Source organism: Pistacia vera, unplaced genomic scaffold, assembly GCF_008641045.1.
Source record: "Pistacia vera cultivar Batoury unplaced genomic scaffold, PisVer_v2 Contig806, whole genome shotgun sequence".
Lineage (NCBI taxonomy): Eukaryota > Viridiplantae > Streptophyta > Magnoliopsida > Sapindales > Anacardiaceae > Pistacia > Pistacia vera.
In genome coordinates this window covers 139,568-158,033 of record NW_022196675.1, presented here as the reverse complement: position 1 = coordinate 158,033, position 18,466 = coordinate 139,568, and the positions used below count along the sequence as shown (strand labels likewise).

Here is an 18,466-nt window from a genome sequence, read left to right as displayed (position 1 = left end):
TTTTCCCTTTCTGAATTCTTCTCAATTTCCCTTGATTTTGGCCGTCATACAATAACTTTGTCATGGCCGTAATTGAATTTTCTTTCTTCTACCAATGCGCTATACTGATTAGACATTGAATTGAACTACGTTGTTTGAACAATTCTTTTGGGCTTCTGTTTTGAAGTTATATTGGGCTGTGTTTGATTTTGGGCCTATTATAGTTTTGAAGATCATCAACGTTTTGGATGATGGCATTGATTGGTACACTCTTTTCTTATATTTTCTTCCTTTTCTTTTTTTTTTTTTTTTTCTTTTTGACCTAACAGATCGATGGTTGGAAAATTATTATTGATTTTTAACCCCCATTAATTTTATTAATAGCCCTCATCTTTCATTTAAAAGAGGGTAAAATTAATGGAAAGATTATTATCCCTTATTAATTATTATTATTTCCTTGAACTCTTTGCATCTCAAAGTTTTTAACTAACTAAGAATTAATGGAAAGATTATTATCGTTGTTGGTTAATGTTAATGTTCATAAATTTATAATCTCTCTGTGCCCGAATTGTTGTGAATAATGTTAATAATAGTTATAAAATTGTGAATGCACTTAGTAAAATAAAAACAAATACATATTTACATTCAATACAATTACTGCTATATTATTTAATAAATAAAATTTAAATTTAAAAATATTATTATTCATAACGTAAATTTATATAAACAAAAGTAAATTTAAATTTTTACACTTTAATTTAGCATCTACTTGCTTACTTCAATTTAGTGGTACGATATTTATTTTACACTTTTAATTTTGTTTTTTTTTTCTTTATGCAAATTTCATTTCACACCACGTATTTGAAACGCTAATCAATAGCCAATTTTAAATCATATCTAATTATTTCAAAAGTGGTGAAGAGACACATAAACTAACTAGTTGTAACTACTCATCCACAACCGTTAGATTAAAAAAAAAAAAAATCAAAGGTTACAAATTTATATCACCCTTTTAAGTTAAAAATTTAAGTTGAGATATCCTCACCCATGAAGATATTATCCTCACTTATAACTTCTTAAATGGAACTTTCCATATTCTATAACTTTTTTTTTCCACCCAATAAAGTTGCTTGTTCTATTGAAAAAATAAAAACTCAAAAATATTAAAATATTGTTTTTATTTGTAACTTCTTATAAGGGTTTAATTCAACAACTTTCCATTATTCTGTAATTTTGATTTATCTTTTTGCACCCACTGAATTACTTCTTCTAGAATGAGTCAACTGAAAAACATTAAAAAAATTAATCAAACAATTTATTAAAAAAATTATCTTCGCATTAGACCTTTTATACCGGTTGAACCTAACTTTGCCGTTACTCCAAATAAAGGAAAAAGGTGAAATTTAAGTCATAATATGGGAGTAAAAAGGAAAGAAAAAACAACCAAAAGAATCAAAGGTTCAAATACATGTTCCCTTGTTGTCAATGGTTTTCGATGAAAATGAAAGTCTATAAAGTTAATCACATTTTCACCTCTTTAAAACTTCAATAAAGCAAGGATAATTTAATTATTTTTTCACCACTTTAAGACTTCAATAAAGTAAAATAACTTAAAACCTTGGGTTACTTTCATACAACTTTATGAAAAGTGTCATGTTGAAATTAAGTAATTTTTTTACTTGAAATGATGACATAAATTTTCAACCCTTGATTTGCTTCAATTGAACGGTTGTAAAATATATATAAAAATATATGGAAATTTATTAATAATTAATTTTTCTTACATATATGGAGCTAATATATACCTTAGAACACATATTAATTAAGAATTGTAAATACATTTTGAGATCTATATTTTGCAATATATATATATAAGCCCAAAAATAAATTATTATATCTAAATTCATAATCTATTGCAACTATTCAATATGATTTATCTTGTAGATATGCAATTCATGTCATTATTTTACTAAGACCGTCTCATTTGGCAATTCATCATTTGCTTTCATAAAATTAATGTCTATCAATAAGTTTATATAAATTTTCACCAAAATCTTATACTAAATGTCCCTAATTAATTTGATAACCAAAGATGTCAGGGGCCTTAACGAAAATGTTCACTTTATCTCAAGATCTCGAATAAGATTTTCGAATGAGTTCAAAAGAGAAAAATTAAATTAAATTAAATTTGATATATATTAATTATTAAAGTAACCAAACATATTTACTATTTTGCCACCACCGGTGCCATTGCCGAAAACAACCACTAACCACCAAAAAATTAGTTGGCGACGAATTTCTTTCACGTTTTCAACACCACCTCTAGCGAGTGGACAACCAGAGGCCGATGATCTACTGATCTAATCAGATCACTCACGGTGGCATTCTGTCACGGCTATCACGCATGTTATCACTTTGCTGACTTTTGGCGGTGGGGATTTGCCCAGATCGTCAACCGCTCATTTTCCATATGCTAGTTGTGATACTGGGTAAGTAATGAGAAGTCACTGACTGGCAATTTTGATTGGCGTTGACTGGCTTAATAATTTTGAAACTTTTTAATTTTTTTGAAATTTTGAGATTTTTATTTAAATAAAAAATAAAATTTATATTCATTTAATAAAATTAATTGGGGGTATTTTTGTCCAGAAAAATAAATTATATTTCACTCCTTCAAGATTCTTTACTACAAGCAATTAATGCAATCCCCTTCCTTTGATTACTAATTTTTCTACTCCATTGATTTCTATTCTTAATACACATTCCCATTCCAAGAACCAAACAAGACCTATGTAGTATGTGCCTTTCAGACTAAATAAGTCCTCAATATATAGTCTCATAATCAAACGCATACAATTGATGTAAATGGTCAACTATTAACGAATAAAAATCACACGCGCGTTTAGAACAATTGATTCAGTCTCTGCATCGAGGAGTGACTTGCTTACATAGTAAGCTAGTAGCTATTTTGCATTATCTTCTCGAACTAAAATTACTGAGATTGTTGTCTCTAAGACCGCTGGGTAGTTGTAAAGCTTTTCCCTAACCATGGGCTTGGAAAGGAGCGAGTGAGAGGTTAAGTATCTCTTCAACTGTTCACAGGTGGGGGTTCATTCAAACTTCTTGGATTTCTTTAGTGTGAGGAAGAAATGGTGGCACTTGTCGGCGGATATGGATATGAAATAGCTCAAGGCAACTACTCGCCCCACGAGGTGCTAAACGTCTTTGATGCAAGCTGGTGATGGTATGTTAAGGATCCCCTAGATTTGGTTAGGGTTGGCTTTTATCCCACGTTGAGTTACCATGTATCCCAAGAATTTTCCTGAAGAGACGTGAAACGAATATTTGGCTGGATTCAGCTTCATGTTATATTTCCTTAGGACGATAAACGCTTGGCTGAGGTGGTCGAGGTGCTGCTCGGCCATGAGGGACTTGACGAGCATGTCGTGATGTATACTTCCATAGTGTCCTCGAGGTGTTCGAAAAACATTCTGTCGACTAGCCGCTGATAGGTAACCCCGACGTTCTTGACACCAAACGACATTACTTTGTAACAATAAGTCTCCCTCTCTGTGATGAAGGTTGTTTTCTCCTGGTCGTTCGAGTGCATCAAAATTTGGTTGTACCCTAAGAAGGCATCCATGAAGCTTAGGAGTTCATGACCTACTGTCGCATCAACCATCATGTCGATATGTGGGAGCAAGAAGGAGTCATTAGGGTATGCATTGTTTAAATTCGTGAAGTTTATGTAGACCCTCCCCTTTCCGTTTTTTTTCTTCACGACCACAACGTTTGCTAGCCAATCGGGATAATGGACTTCTCTGATCAGCTTGTTATTCATTAGTTTATCAATCTCCTTATTGACGATCCGGTTGCGTTCTAGTGTGAATTTCCTTCTCCTCTGTTTCATTGGAGGGTGATCCGGATCTACTTGGGGGTGGTGGATGATTGCCTCAGGGCTGACTCTTGTCATGTATACATAGGACTAGGCGAAGCAGTCCTGGTTTTGTTTGAGGAATTCTATGAGTCGCTCTCTTATCTCGGACTCGAGGCGAGAACCTATCTAGGTCTTCCGATCGGGGTGGTCCGGGTGTATCTGCACTTTATCTAACTCTTCCATGGATGGTTGATCTGGCTCGGTTGGAGGGGTTGGATCAGACTGTAGTTTCCATGAAGCATGACCTTTGCTTTGGAAGGCATTTTTGTAGTAGTCTCTGGAAGCCTTAGGATTGCCCTTGATTTCTTTTATTCCTTATTTCATTGGAAACCTTATAGTTTGGTGAAAGGTGGATGAAACAGCTCGCATGTCATGGACCCAAGGTCGACCTAAGATGATGTTGTACAATGAAGGGCAATCGAGCACTAGGAAAATGGTTTGCTTGCTGACTCCGCTGGTGTAAATAGGTAAGGCGATTTCTCTGATAGTGTACTTTTGCTTGAACTTGAACCCAACCAGCATGGTTGGTCGTCTGCTGATGTTTGTTTCTTCCAGTCCCATGTCCTTCATTGCTTCAAGGAAGAGAATTTTTGCCGAGGATCCCCCATCTACGAATAATCTCTTGACTAGGATGTTGGCGATCTGGAGGGAGATGACCAGAGCATTGTGATAGGGGCGACAAGGGTGACTGGCTCGTCATCTTCAAACTGAATAACCTAGTTGGTGTGCGCTCGAGGGGGCAGATGAATGGATTGGACTTCAAGGTGATTGTTGGCTCGGGCGTAGCGCTTGGCTAAGAAATAGCTTACCCCACTGATCTCCAACCCTCCAAAGATAATGGAGCATAACCCCTTTGGTGTAGGTTCATATAGAGGAGGAGATGTTTCCTTCGAGCTTCTCTGGTTGACTGTATTCTTCCATTGATCCATCAATAGGTCTCGGAGATGTCCTCTCTTTAGTAGTGTTGCGATTCCAATCATAGGGCGATACAATCCGCGGTGTTATGACCATGGTCACCATGGAATTCACACCACTTAGCCATGTCCCTCTTCACTTCGAGATTGAGCTTGGTTGGCCACTTACCTATAGTTCCCATTCCTTTCATGATTGCCACGACCTAGGCTAGTTCGACATTAAGGTTGCACTCTGGAACTTTGTATTGGTTTGATCCGGATGGTCTGTTGTCAGCTCTAGTTGGCGACGGTCATATGGTTTTTTTACTTTATTCAGATTGCGTGGAGCGGGTTGATAACGAGGCTCAAACAATCTGGACTTTGATCTTCTATCATTCTGCCTTTGGTGACGGTCGTCATATCTGGCATGCCTCATCCGATTCATCTCATCTTCCTCCCACTTTATTTGAATCACAGCTTTAGCTAGGGCGTCTTCCTCGTGGTGCAGTCGAGCTTCGTCAGGTCTTTGTATAGTTCTCCATCTAGGAGAAGACCTTTTCTGAAGGTGTCTACTGCCATCTCTAGGCTACAAGAGGGGATGGAGATTTTTTCTTTGTTGAATCTGTTGATGTATTCTCTCAATGACTCCCTCTTCTTCTAGTATACTCTGTATAGGTTGACTGATAGCTTCTCGAGTTTTTTGCTAGCTACTGGCGAATTGTTCAACGAAGGTGTCGGTGAGTTGGGCGAATGAGCTGACTGAATTGTTTGGGGGGTTAGTGTAGCACTGAAGAGTTGGTCCAAAGATGCTTGAGCCGAAGCTCTTACACAAGCAGGCTTCCCTTAGTTTTCGGGGTATCGAGACAGCAAACATCCGCTGTTTGTACGGGCTTGGGCTTTGGAAAGATTCTCTAAGCATATTGTTTAATGCTTTTGGGTCAAGTCTCTTCAACTGGGCCTTGTACGGGCTTGGCCATAGGCCGGACATGATATTGGGCCATAATATATTTGGCCATGGCGGTGTAAAATTTTTATTTTTATTTTTAGTTTTAGTTTTTGAGTCTTAAATTGTGTTTTAGGGTTGATTTGTGAGGTTTAAGAGTATTTGGGTTGAAAGGTAATATTTTAATGTTAGATTTTTTTTTAGGCTTTTATTAAAAACAAAGGGTGGAACATTAATCGGTTTCCAAACCCAGGGTACCAATTGTAGTTTCGACATACCTAGGGTGGGCTGACTGTTGCATCCCAAGCTCAATTGAAAAGAGTGTAGTAATTAACTTTACCTAAACTTTTGTCTTATCAACAATGTGCCAATGTGGTGAGCCCTGTTGCACTAGTTAGCCTCTGTCTTCTTTAAGCTGAAACAATAGTACAAGACTATTTTGACAAATTGTAATGGAAGTTCGTTGCATCCTACAAATTTGACATAATGAACAATCTATTTCATAATCTTTCAAGTTATAGTAACTCATGGGTACCGGTTTAGGCGTTATATTGTTAGACCTTGAATTTAAATTAGATTATAAAAATAAAAATTTCATAAACATCGTTTCATAACAACAAGAAATATCAGCAACTTATTATGCAAAAGACGACAACAAAATAGTCATATGGCTATTTTTGTCTTTTTACAAGAAGAATTAGGACTTAAATGCCTTTTTATTGTTAATTTTAACGGTGAAATTGAAGAAAGGGTGGAACGTTAATGGTTTTACAAACCCAGGTACCACTTGTAGTTTCGAGATACCTAGGGTGGGAAAAGGTTATTCGGCCTTTCAAACACAATCTTCAACTAGTCCACTGCATATAATGTCAGGTGGCCAGTTGTTGCCTGATGGTGGCTAGAACCCGCCCAAATAGATAGATCATCGATCGGTAACACCTTACGCATCGGTGGTGGTTCACGGTGATGGTAAAGGTTCATATATCAAATAATTATTTTTTGTTTTTTTTTTCTTTCACCTTCTTAGTCTCTTCCCACCTAGATTGTGATGTGAAATAAAGGGGAAAAGCTGAAGATTCCTTTAGACTTTTTTACAAGTTCATTTCTCTTAGACAACAATGCAACCATGGAATGCTGCTGCCCATAACGTACAATAAATGAAAAGAGAGAATTTCCAATTTGACCATAGGTGAGCCAAACTTCATCAACATTTTGATTCCGTTGCTTAATTTCAAATATGGGTTGTTCCACAATTCGTCAATAATTGAAGAGAGAGAAAATGATTGACGAAAAGTCATTATGGAAAAATATATGAAATAAATTCAAAAGAAATTTTATGGGCAAAAAGGTCGTGTGGAAAAATTTATGAGCAGAATTTTTAACGCACATCTCTCTTTTTTGTGGTAACTAAACTTCTTCTAGTCCTATCATATTTCTCAAAGAGTCGTATTTCTTTTCTTTTATGGCTTCTTCTCTTCTTCTCCACAATTTACCAAACTAAATATGATGTTTTCCTCAGTTTCAGAGGTGAGGATTCACGTAATAGTTTTACAAGCCATCTCTATGCGCTTTGTTTCGAAAACAAGTTGAAACCTTCTGATGATGAAGGACTCAAGCGGGGGAGATAATTTCACCTGTGCTTTTGAAAGCAATCGAAGACTCAAAGATTTCAGTCATTATTTTCTCAAAAGACTGCGCTTCTTCCCGATGGTCTTAGATGAACTAGCAAAGATCCTTGAATGCAAACGAATGAATGGCCAAATGGTTTACCATTTTTCTATCAGGTAGATCCATCACATGTACGTAGGCAGACCGGAAGTTTTAGGATTCTTTTGTGAAGCATGAAGAGCGCTTCAAGGAGATGAAAGAAAATTCAAAAATGGGGAGATGCTTTGGCTGAAGCTGCCAACTGTCAGATGGTTCCCTGTCACCAAGTAAATCTGATTTTTCTACTCTATTATAACATATATCGAAATATATGTGAATGAGTCTGTGTATTTATTCATTTAGAGGAGAAAACTTATGAAAATAATTCTCCAGGTTTTGTAAAGAGATGGAAAAGCATGCTTTTGAATTAGTTTTACCCTTTTAGATACTTACTTTCCATAATCCAAAATTGGGATGAATCGCATGATCTTATTCATTTATGCAGTTAAATAATTAATAATTTCTCTTTTAAGTAATAATTAAAAATTCGCATTGTTATGTAACAAAGAGCCCGCTTTCAAAGAGGGGACGCTGAGTAAGTTGACTTTATATCATTCAGTTTGCCGGTGGATAGGAAAAATGTGTATTTTACTTGTGTTTTTACAATTTTTTTTTTTTTTTTTAATTTCTTTGCTTTTGGTGGTTGATTTCTACTTACACCATTGTAATCTTCACATGGATAGGCCCGAGGCACAACTTGTGGACAAAATTGTTGAAGACATTTTGGAGAAAATTAAAGATACATCATCCTCTAATGATTTCAGTGGCCTAATTGGATTAAATTCTCGTATCGAGCAAGTTAAATCATTATTATGCATTGGGTTGTTTGATTTTCAATTTTAGGAATTTGGATGGGGTATAGGTAAAACCACCATTGCAGGAGCCGTTTACAACCAAATTTCAAGCTCATTTGAAGGTTGTTGCTTCAGTAATAATGTTAGAGAAATTGGAAAAATATGGACTAGTTTCATGTACGAGACCAAGTTCTTTCAAAGGTATTGGAAGAAAATCTCAACATAGGCACTCCTATCATACACAATATATCCAAAGGCGACTTCAACGCAAAAAGGTGTTCATTGTCCTCGATGATGTAAATAATTTAAGCAATTAGAATTTTTAACTGGAGGGCTTGATCGGTTTGGTCAAGGAAGTAGAATCATCATAACAACGAGAGATAAGCAAGTGCTCCATAGTTATGGAGTGCATAGCATATATGAGGTTGAGGGATTGAATTACAATGAAGCTCTTCACCTTTTTTGTAACCATGCCTTCAAGAAAATCACCTTGGAAGATCTTCGGGAGCTCTCGATCAAGATACTAAATTTTGCCAATGGCAACCCACTGGGCTGAAAGTATTGTCGCCTCCCTTTACCAAAAGAGCAAACGAGAAGGGAAATGCATTTTATAACTTAAAAATGCTTTGTGATCCCCAAATCTATGATGTGTTGAAAATTAGTTATGAGGGATTAAGTTGGAAAGAAAAGAATTATTTCTTGATATTGCATGTTTCTTTAAAGGGGGTGATAAAGATTATGTTGCGAATTATTGGATGGTCATTACTCTTCGATTTGGATTGAGTAGCCTCATGAATAAATCTCTGGTACAATATCGGCAACAAGCTGCAAATGCATGATTTATTACAAGAAATGGGCCGGGATATTGTTTATCAAAAATCTATAACAGAACCTGGCAAACGTAGCAGGTTTGGGATCATGAGATGTCTACCACATATTGAAAAACAATAAGGTAGGATCTAACAATTTCTATATATATATATTTCTTATTATTGCATCAATCAAATGTTAGATATCCATTCTAATTTTGACTTGTTCCTTACTTTTGGTTTATCAGGGGACTGATTTAGTTGAAGGTATATTCTTAAATATGTCCAAAATAAGATTTGAGATTAAGTTCAAGAGCCTTTGCAAATATGGTAATCTTAGATTGATTAAATTCTATAATCATGCCCTTTACGAGGAGTCTGTGGATATCTCCAAAGTAAGCTTCATGGAGGCTTAAAGTATCTTTCTGAAAGTTGAGGTATCTCTATTGGGCTGGGTATCCTACGAAGACATTGCCGTCAAAATTTACCCGGAGAACCTTGTTGAACTTAAATTACCTTGTAGCAATCTTAAAAAATTGGAAAGGAACAAAGGTACAATATATTCAAATACATCTTTCTTTCGTTTTCTTTTTTTGATATATAACTAACAATTTATCTTTGATGCAGCATGCCTTCAAGTTAAAGTCAATTGATCTTCATATCGAAAAACCTGATTAAGATGCCAGACCTGTCAGAAGCACCCCACTTGAGATTATAATCTTGAAGAATGCAGAAGCTTAGTTGAGGTTCCCTCATCTATACAACATCTGGCTAAACTCAGTTTCCTATGTTTACGGGGCTGCGAAAATCTTAAAAGCTTTCCAAGTAACATTCTTTTGCTTCTCGTACAACTCTTGATTTCTCCTTTTGCATCAATCTCATTGAGTTTCCGCAGATTTCGGGGAATATAGAACATCTATTTTTAAATGGACCGCAATTGAAGAAGTTCCTTCTTCAATAGAATGTTTAAGTGAGCTTGTTATACTAGACCTCACCAAATGCACAAGGCTTAAGAGAATTTCAACTAGCATTTGTAAATTGAAGTTCCTTCATGTTCTTTATCTTTTGAACTGTTCTGAACTTGAAAGTTTCCCAAAAATCTTGGAGGAAATGAAAATTTGGTAGATCTTAATTTAAGTGGAGCAGCAATTAAGGCACTACCGTCTTCAATTCAACATCTAATTGGGCTTCGTTCTTTGGAATTACGGGATTGCAAGGATCTTCAGACTATTCCAAGCAGCATTTGTAATTTAACATCTCTGAGTGAGAGTTGATCTTTCAGGTTGCTCAAAACTTGATATATTGCCAAACAACTTGGGGGATTTAATATTTTTGAGAAAGCTTAAGGCACCAAGACTGCTATATGTCAACTTCCTTCCTCTGTTGGCGGTGGAAACAGATAAGATATTTAGATTTATCTTCCTGCGCTTTAACAGAAATTCCAGAACATCTCTGCTGTGCATCCTCATTGGTATCATTAGATTTATGTGGAAACTCTTTTGAGACCCTCCCTACCAATTTCAAGCAGCTTTCTCGGCTGAAAAAACTATACTTAGAGAGTTGCAATATGCTTTTATCATTACCAGAGCTTCCATTATGTCTAGACTACATTGAGGCCGTAAACTGCAAGCGGCTTCATTCACTACCAGAGCTTCCCTCAATCCAAAAGATTAGATCATCCGAACTTGAAAGAGTATTTGAAAACTGCAGCTCAGATCCATTTTTGGATGTAAATTTCTTGTTCACAAACTGCCTGAATCTAAATCAGAAAGCATTCGTCAATACTTTGGCAGATTCACAACGAAGAATTCAACTTATGGCAACTACTTACTCAGAGTGGGCTACGAAAAGGTTACTCTCTCTCTCCTCTCTCTCTCCCTCCTTTTCCCTCTCTTATCATAAATCATAAATTTTCATATTACAGGAAGGTGATGAGATACCAACAGTCAGTTTATGTTTACCTGGAAGTAAATTCCTAACTGGTTCAGATATCAAAGTTTGGTCTTTAGTAGCTATTCAGCTACCTCAGCATTGGTGCAATAGAAGATTCATCGGATTGCTTTTTGTGCTGTTGTTTCCTTTAATGAGGAGTTGTTATGATGAAGCAATTTATGTTAATTGTAGTTACCAATTTGAAAGCAGTTACAGCCATACGGCTCACTTCCGTTGCAATTTCGCGATTGGTGGGTCTTGCCAGATGGCATATAATTGAGTCGGATCACTTGGTATTGGGGTATAGTCCTTGTATGGATGTTAAACTTCTAAATGGTTCATACACAGCCTTATTTGAGTTCAACCAATTAAAAAATATCCCGTGAGGAACATCAACGGTTCCAAGGTGAAATGCTGTGGTGTATGTCCGCTATATCACAACCTGACGTGATCGAAGCCACATTTCTGTTGAGAAATTGGCAACCATAATCAAGATTCTGGGGAAGCAGTGCTAGAAGAATACACCAACGAGCAAGCTGACAGATTTGGGAGTTGCTGTGGCGGATCTGATGAGGAACCGGAACCACATCCTAAAAGACTCTGCAGAAATCAAATAAAGAACAAAGAGAATAGCAGTGGCTTAATGCTCTTATTCGTTCGATTTTGGGGACTTCTTGTTATTGGTTTGCATGAGATACTCAAGGTTTCTTCCTCTAATTACTGGTATTCAACTATCAAATACCTCAAATTTATCAAAGTGGGTTCTTTCTGCTGCATATGCATCAATGTGCCAGGGTAGTATGTTTCGAAGTTTTCACGATTCAACATTTAGTCATCTCCTAGTTATGCTCATCATTCATTCCAGTACCGAATACAACATATATAATCGATTAGTACTTGTAAAACACGCCAAAAGCATGTGAATTTACATCAGCTCATATACGAACACAGGCTCAGCTTAGACGAGCTCTTGGTTGACTCTGTGTTTAATCTATTGTTGACTCTGTTACTAAAATTGCTGACTTAGACCGTCGATTAGGATCAATATATCTTGATCCTTAGCACTTCCGTCTAGGGTGAGTGGTTTTGAGTACCCTGTATTTTTTAATAGAACCGGAACCACACGTATAGGTTCTTAATTCAAGGAACCGGAATCTAAAAATGTAGGTTCCGGTTCCTTTCCAAGTACCTTATAAAAAATTACCCCCTATTACTTTAAAAAATGATAAAAAATACCTTAAAAATTTATAAATACACCCCTAACAAATTTTGATTACTCATTCATTTAGTCCAAGGTACTCATAAATCTTCTAATCTCTAGGCAACCCTTGCATTTAATCAATTCATCAATTCACATAAAATTTTTCAATCAAAACCAAGACAACAAATAATTTCATCTGCAAATTGTTAATTAATGTTATAAATTGTTAGTTTATAATGTAACATAATAATATTGTAATTAATTAAGTAATTATTTAATTATATGTAATGTTATAATTAATTAGTAATCATATTATACATGTATAATAAAATGTTATAATTAATTAAATTTCTAATTGTTTAATTAAATATTGTACTAATGTTATAATATAATTTATAATTAATTTTTAATCATACTATAATTTATATAAATGTTATAGTTAATTAGATTTTTTAACCATTTAATTAAGTAATGTACTAATGACTACGATAATTAATAATGTTTATAATGTAATGTTATAAATTTAATATATTAAGTAATCATTTACTGTGTAATTATATTAATTAAGTGATCATAATATAAGTAACGTAATAATGTTATAATAATACGAAATAATTTAATTAAGTAATTATTTGTTTATAATGTAATGTTACAATTATTAAGTAATGTACTATAAATTTATAATGTAAGTTAATATGTTATAATTATTAAATTCTAATCATTTAATAAGTATTGTGCTAATGTTTATATAGTAAATTACTAATGTTTATAATATGATATCATAATCAATTAAGTAATCATTAATTATATAATGTTATAATTAATTATGATCATATTATAATGTAATGTTATATGAATTAAGTAATCATACTATAAATTTATAATTTAATATTTTAATTAATTATTTCTAATCATTTAATTAATATACTAATGTTTATAATGAAATGTTATATTTGCATATCATACTATATTTAAACGGAATGTTATAATTGATTAAGTAATCATACTATAACTATAATGTAATGTTTAATTAATTAAATTTTTATCATTTAATTAAGTAATGTAATAATATAGTAAATTACTAATGTTTTAATGTAATGTTATAAATTTATAACTATTAAGTAACATTTAACTATGTAATGTTATAATTAATTAAGTGATCATAATTAATTTAATGTAATAATGTTATAATTTGATTAAGTAATATTTAACTATAATATAATGCTTAATTAATTAAATTTCTAATTATTTAATAAGTAATCATCTGTTTATAATGTAATGTTATATTAATGTTTATAATATAATGTCATAATCAATTAAATAATCATCTAATTATGTAATCATACTATAATGAATTAAGTAATCATATTATAAATCTTTAGTATAATATTATAATTAATTTGTTTTATAAAATGTTATAATTAATTAAGTATTCATTTAATTATAATGTAATGTTACAATTAATTAAGTAATCGTACTATAAATTTATAATATAATGTTATAGTTAATTAATTTCTAATCATTTAATTATGTATTGTGCTAATGTTTATGTAGTAAATTAGTAATTACTAATGTTTATAATATAATGTCATATCAATTAAATAATTATTTAATTATGTAATATTATAATATTATGTGATCATACTATAATGTAATTTATAGTGAATTAAGTAATCATACTATAAATCTTTAATGTAATATTATAATTAATTAAATTTTTAATTATTTAATTAAGTAATATAATAATGTAAGTAATTACTAATGTTATAATGTAATGTTATAATTTATAACTAATTAAGTAATCTTAACTATATAATGTTATAATTAATTAGTGATCATAATATATAAATAATGTTATAATTTAATTAAGTAATTTATTACTATAATGTAATACTTAATTAATTAATTTCTAATCATTTAATTAAGTAATCATTTTTTTATATGTAATGTTATAATTAATGTTATAATATAATGTCATATCAATTAATAATCATCTAATTATGTAATGTTATATTAATTATGTAATCATACTTATAATGAAATGTTATAATGAATTAAGTAATCATACTATAAATCTTTAATATATTTATAATTAATTGGTTTATGATAGATTATTATAATTAATTAATAATTATTTAATTAGTGTTACAATTAATTAAGTAATCGTACTATAATATTAAGTAATTGTACTATAAATTATATATATGTTATAATTAATTAAATATCTAATCATTTAATTAAGCATTGTGCATATGTTTAGTAGTAAATTAGTAATTACTAATGTTTATAATATAATATCATAATCAATTAAGTAATCATTTAATTATGTAATGTTATATATAATATGTATCATCTATATGTAATGTTATAGTGAATTAAATAATCACTATAAATCTTTAATGTAATATTATAAATTAATTATTTTTTAATCATTTAATTAAGTATTGTACTAATATTTGTAATGAATGTTATAATTAGTTAAGTAATTAAGTAATTATATTATAAATCTATAATAATGCTATAATTAATTAAATTTCTAATTATTAATTAAGTAATATGCTAAATGTTATAAGTCAATTAATTAAGTAGTAATCAATTAATGTAATACTATAATAAATTATACTATAATCAATTAAGTATGTTATAAATTATATAATAGTAATAAAATTTCCTATAATGTAATTCTTATAATTGATTAAGTATGATATTTAACTAGTAATTAAATTTATTAATGTTTATCAATTTATCATATATAATTAATTAATTGCTAATTTACTATAGATATACTTAGAATTTGATAATTGAAGTAAATAACTAAATATATTATTATTCAATCAAATATACTATTTTCTTCAAAAATGATTCTTTTAATAACATTAAAACATTTTTATTTGGATTCTAATTACAGTTATATACTTAATTAATCAAAACTTTAATGTTAATATATTATAATATATTAAAGTTTTTAATTTGGTGTAGTTTAAATGTAATAAGTATCATTGTATATTTAATTAATTAGGTTATTCTAAAATTTTAATTTTTTCTATTTTAATTTTTTTATATGTAAAATAATGAAACCCCCCATTATTCACAAATATTTCATTGGAGTCCAGGTTTCAAAACAAGTTCCAAATCAGGTATCCACTACAGGTTCCAAACCGGGTACCCTTTTCAAGTTCTTTTTTCCAGGTTCTAATTTCGGTTTCGGTTCCTCCACATATAAAAACCAGAACTGGAACCGCACAATATCGGTTCCAATAAAATGGAACCGGAATCTACTCGCACAGTGCTGGTTCAGGGTCGACTCCGGTTTCAATTCTGGTTCTACCCGCAAGTTTCGGTTCTACCCGTTACCCGTGATCACCCCTACTTTTGTCTTTATAATTAACATGTACTACAACATTGTGCATTTCTAGCCATGACTTTCATTGTAGCTAAACATATAAATTTGCATAGTTAAATGGTTTAGCTACAAATACAATGTTTTGTAATTTATCGTAACTAGAAGTGGCACAACTAAAAGTTTGCCATGTAACTTTTTAATTACATAACTAACAATTTATATTTTTTTCTATGGATGAGATTAACATGCAACTAAAAACTTACATGTTTTTGCTATAACAAGAATGAGCTTGTAACAAAAGTCTTGCCTTTATAGCCATGGAGAATAGTCAGTATAGCTATGTTTGCATTTTAACTACACAAATATAAATTTATAACTAAAACTTGAAAATTCTTACTACAAAAATAATATCCATAGCAAATATATTAACATTTTCGTTACGTGATCACAAAATTCGTAACTAAATAATTATTTGCTATAGACATATAAATGTCATATCTATATATTGAAATTACTTGCTATAAATACTTTTAATTTGTACCTAAATATTATAATTATTTGCAATTAAACAAATAATTTATATCAAGAATTTATAATTTATTGCTTCAATTAAAATTAATTATAACAAATATAGTTATAATTAACAAATTTAATAATAATTACAAATTTATATCAATATTTTTTATATTAAATAAATAATATGATGTCATAAGAAAATTTCTAATATAAAAATAAAACATTAATAAATTCATTTTCAACTAAATTATTGTCTACTCATAAAATCCTTCATCCTGGTAATTTATAGCAATATTTTTTATATTAAATAAATAATATCATGTCATAAGGCAATATGTTTGGTTACAACTGAACCATCTTGTATTTTGTCACGAATAAAATGGCAATCCATCTCTATATGTCTGGTTTTTTCATGGAAAACGGGATTGGCAGCTATATGTAAGGCGGCTGTGTTATCAAAATATAACAATGCTGGCTTCAGATGCAATATTCTCAAATCTTTCAATAATGAGCGTAGCCAGGATAATTCACAGCATGTACCTGTCATGGCTCTATATTCGGCTTCTGCTGAGGAAAGAGATACAGTTTTCTGCCTCTTTGTCCGCCAGGAAATAAGAGAAGATCATAGAAAAACACAATAACCCGTAGTGGATCTACGAGATATTGGACAACCAGCCCAATCCGAATCAGAAAAAGCTCGCAAAGATAAATCATTTTGAGAAGGGAAAAACAAACCTTGTCTTAGACTGCTTTTCAAATAACACAATACACGCAAGGCAGCTTCCATGTGTGGTCTCCGTGGTGCATGCATGAATCTACTTAACACATGGACCGAATAGGTGACATCCGGTCGAGTAATAGTCAAATAAATTAGGCGTCCAACAAGTCGCCTACACTAAGATGGATCTTTAAGCAATTCACCTGAATCCGAAAGCTTTATGTTTTGTTCCATGGGAAAGTTCACAGGTTTAGCACCCAAAAATCCTCCATCTTTTAAAATTTCCAAAGTATATTTTCGTTGCGAGATGGAAATACCTTTCTTCGACTGAGAAACTTCGATGCCCAGAAAATATTTCAAATCACCCAAATCTTTAATCCGAAAATGACTATGTAGAAATTGCTTGAGAGCTAGTATGGCATTGACATCATTACCGGTAATAAGAATGTCGTCAACATATATCAACAAAGCTGTAAAACTTTTGCCTTTTCGACATGTGAATAATGAGTAATCTACTTTGGATTGAACAAAGCCAGCAGCTTGGATAGCTGTAGAGAACTTGACAAACCATTGTCGGGAAGCTTGCTTTAATTAGGGGTGCAAAAATCTGGTTAACCGGACCGGAATACTGATATTTTGAACCAAACCGATTTTTCGGTTCAGGAGATAATTCAAACCGAAACCGAACCGAATTATCTCTTAAACCGATTATTAACCGAACCGATAATTTGGTTTGGTTACCGGTTAACCGGTTTACAAACCGGTTTTATAAAACAATCCCGATTCTCACGATGTCGAACTACCGTCACCAACTTTCTCGCAACGTCAAACCATCCACACTCCACCTTCCACCCCATCAACTCATATACAATCATGATATCTAAACTTTATTGGATAGAGTGACCTTTCTAAAGAGAGAAAAATAAGAAGATTGGTGAATGAAAAAGCTTGCAAAACTTAGAAAGTTAAAAGAGATAAATCAAAGAATTTAACCGTATCAAACGAATGCTATTGAGTGTGGAGGCTGTTGTCGATTGAGATGGGAGAGAAGACTTGGAAAAAGAATAAAGTCGATTGTGATTGGGAAAAAAAATTGGTCGAGCAGCTACGACTGGGGTGGCAAGTTAGATTTAGAAAAAAAATGGCTATTTGTAGTTGTAGGAGAAGAAGCAGTAAAGGGAGGAGAGAAGCTGAGAGATGGTGGGGTATTGAAAACATAAGGAGCAAGGAGTTATTGTATTTGACTTAAAGATGGTGAGAGCTCGAAGGAATTAAATGCACAGCAGGTGGCGTGCAACTGCTCTTTGTCAGTTTTTTTAATTTTTTTAATCTCTTATTTTTGAACTCTCTCTCTCTCTCTCTCTCTCTCTCTCTCTCTTTCGGTTGTTTCAAAATTATGGAAAAATTGGTTTTCGGTTAACCAATTCAAAATTACAATTGAACCGTTAACTGAACCGATTTTTCGGTTTTTTTTATTTTAAAAACCGAAACCGAACCGGTTATTTTGAAAAACTGATTTTTCGGACTGGTTTCGGTTTGGTTTCTCGATTCGGTTTTCGGATTTTTTTTTTTTGCAGCCCTAGCTTTAATCCATATAACGACTTGTGAAGGCGACACACTAGATTCTCCCCATGTTGCCGAAGACTAGGAGGTGGAGACATATAAATTTCTTCATGGAGATCGCCATGAAGAAA

General features: G+C 32.1%; 1 protein-coding gene across 1 annotated transcript; it reads left to right on the top strand.

Moving 5' to 3' along the window:
* Window positions 1–10,158: 10,158 nt before the first annotated feature.
* Window positions 10,159–11,047, top strand: LOC116117396 (leucine-rich repeat-containing protein 57-like). Its single transcript, XM_031403437.1, has 2 exons — window positions 10,159–10,913; window positions 10,987–11,047. The coding sequence occupies exons 1-2, from the start codon at window positions 10,426–10,428 to the stop codon at window positions 11,039–11,041; spliced, it is 543 nt and encodes a 180-aa protein (XP_031259297.1). The 5' UTR covers window positions 10,159–10,425; the 3' UTR covers window positions 11,042–11,047.
* The last annotated feature ends 7,419 nt before the right edge of the window (window positions 11,048–18,466 follow it).

Excerpts from the sequence above, each read along its gene's own strand:
- LOC116117396 (XM_031403437.1), top strand. The coding sequence starts at position 10,426 with ATGTCAACTTCCTTCCTCTGTTGGCGGTGGAAACAGATAAGATATTTA. Across the intron at positions 10,914-10,986 it reads TCAGAGTGGGCTACGAAAAG|GAAGGTGATGAGATACCAAC; the intron begins GTTACTCTCTCT and ends TTCATATTACAG.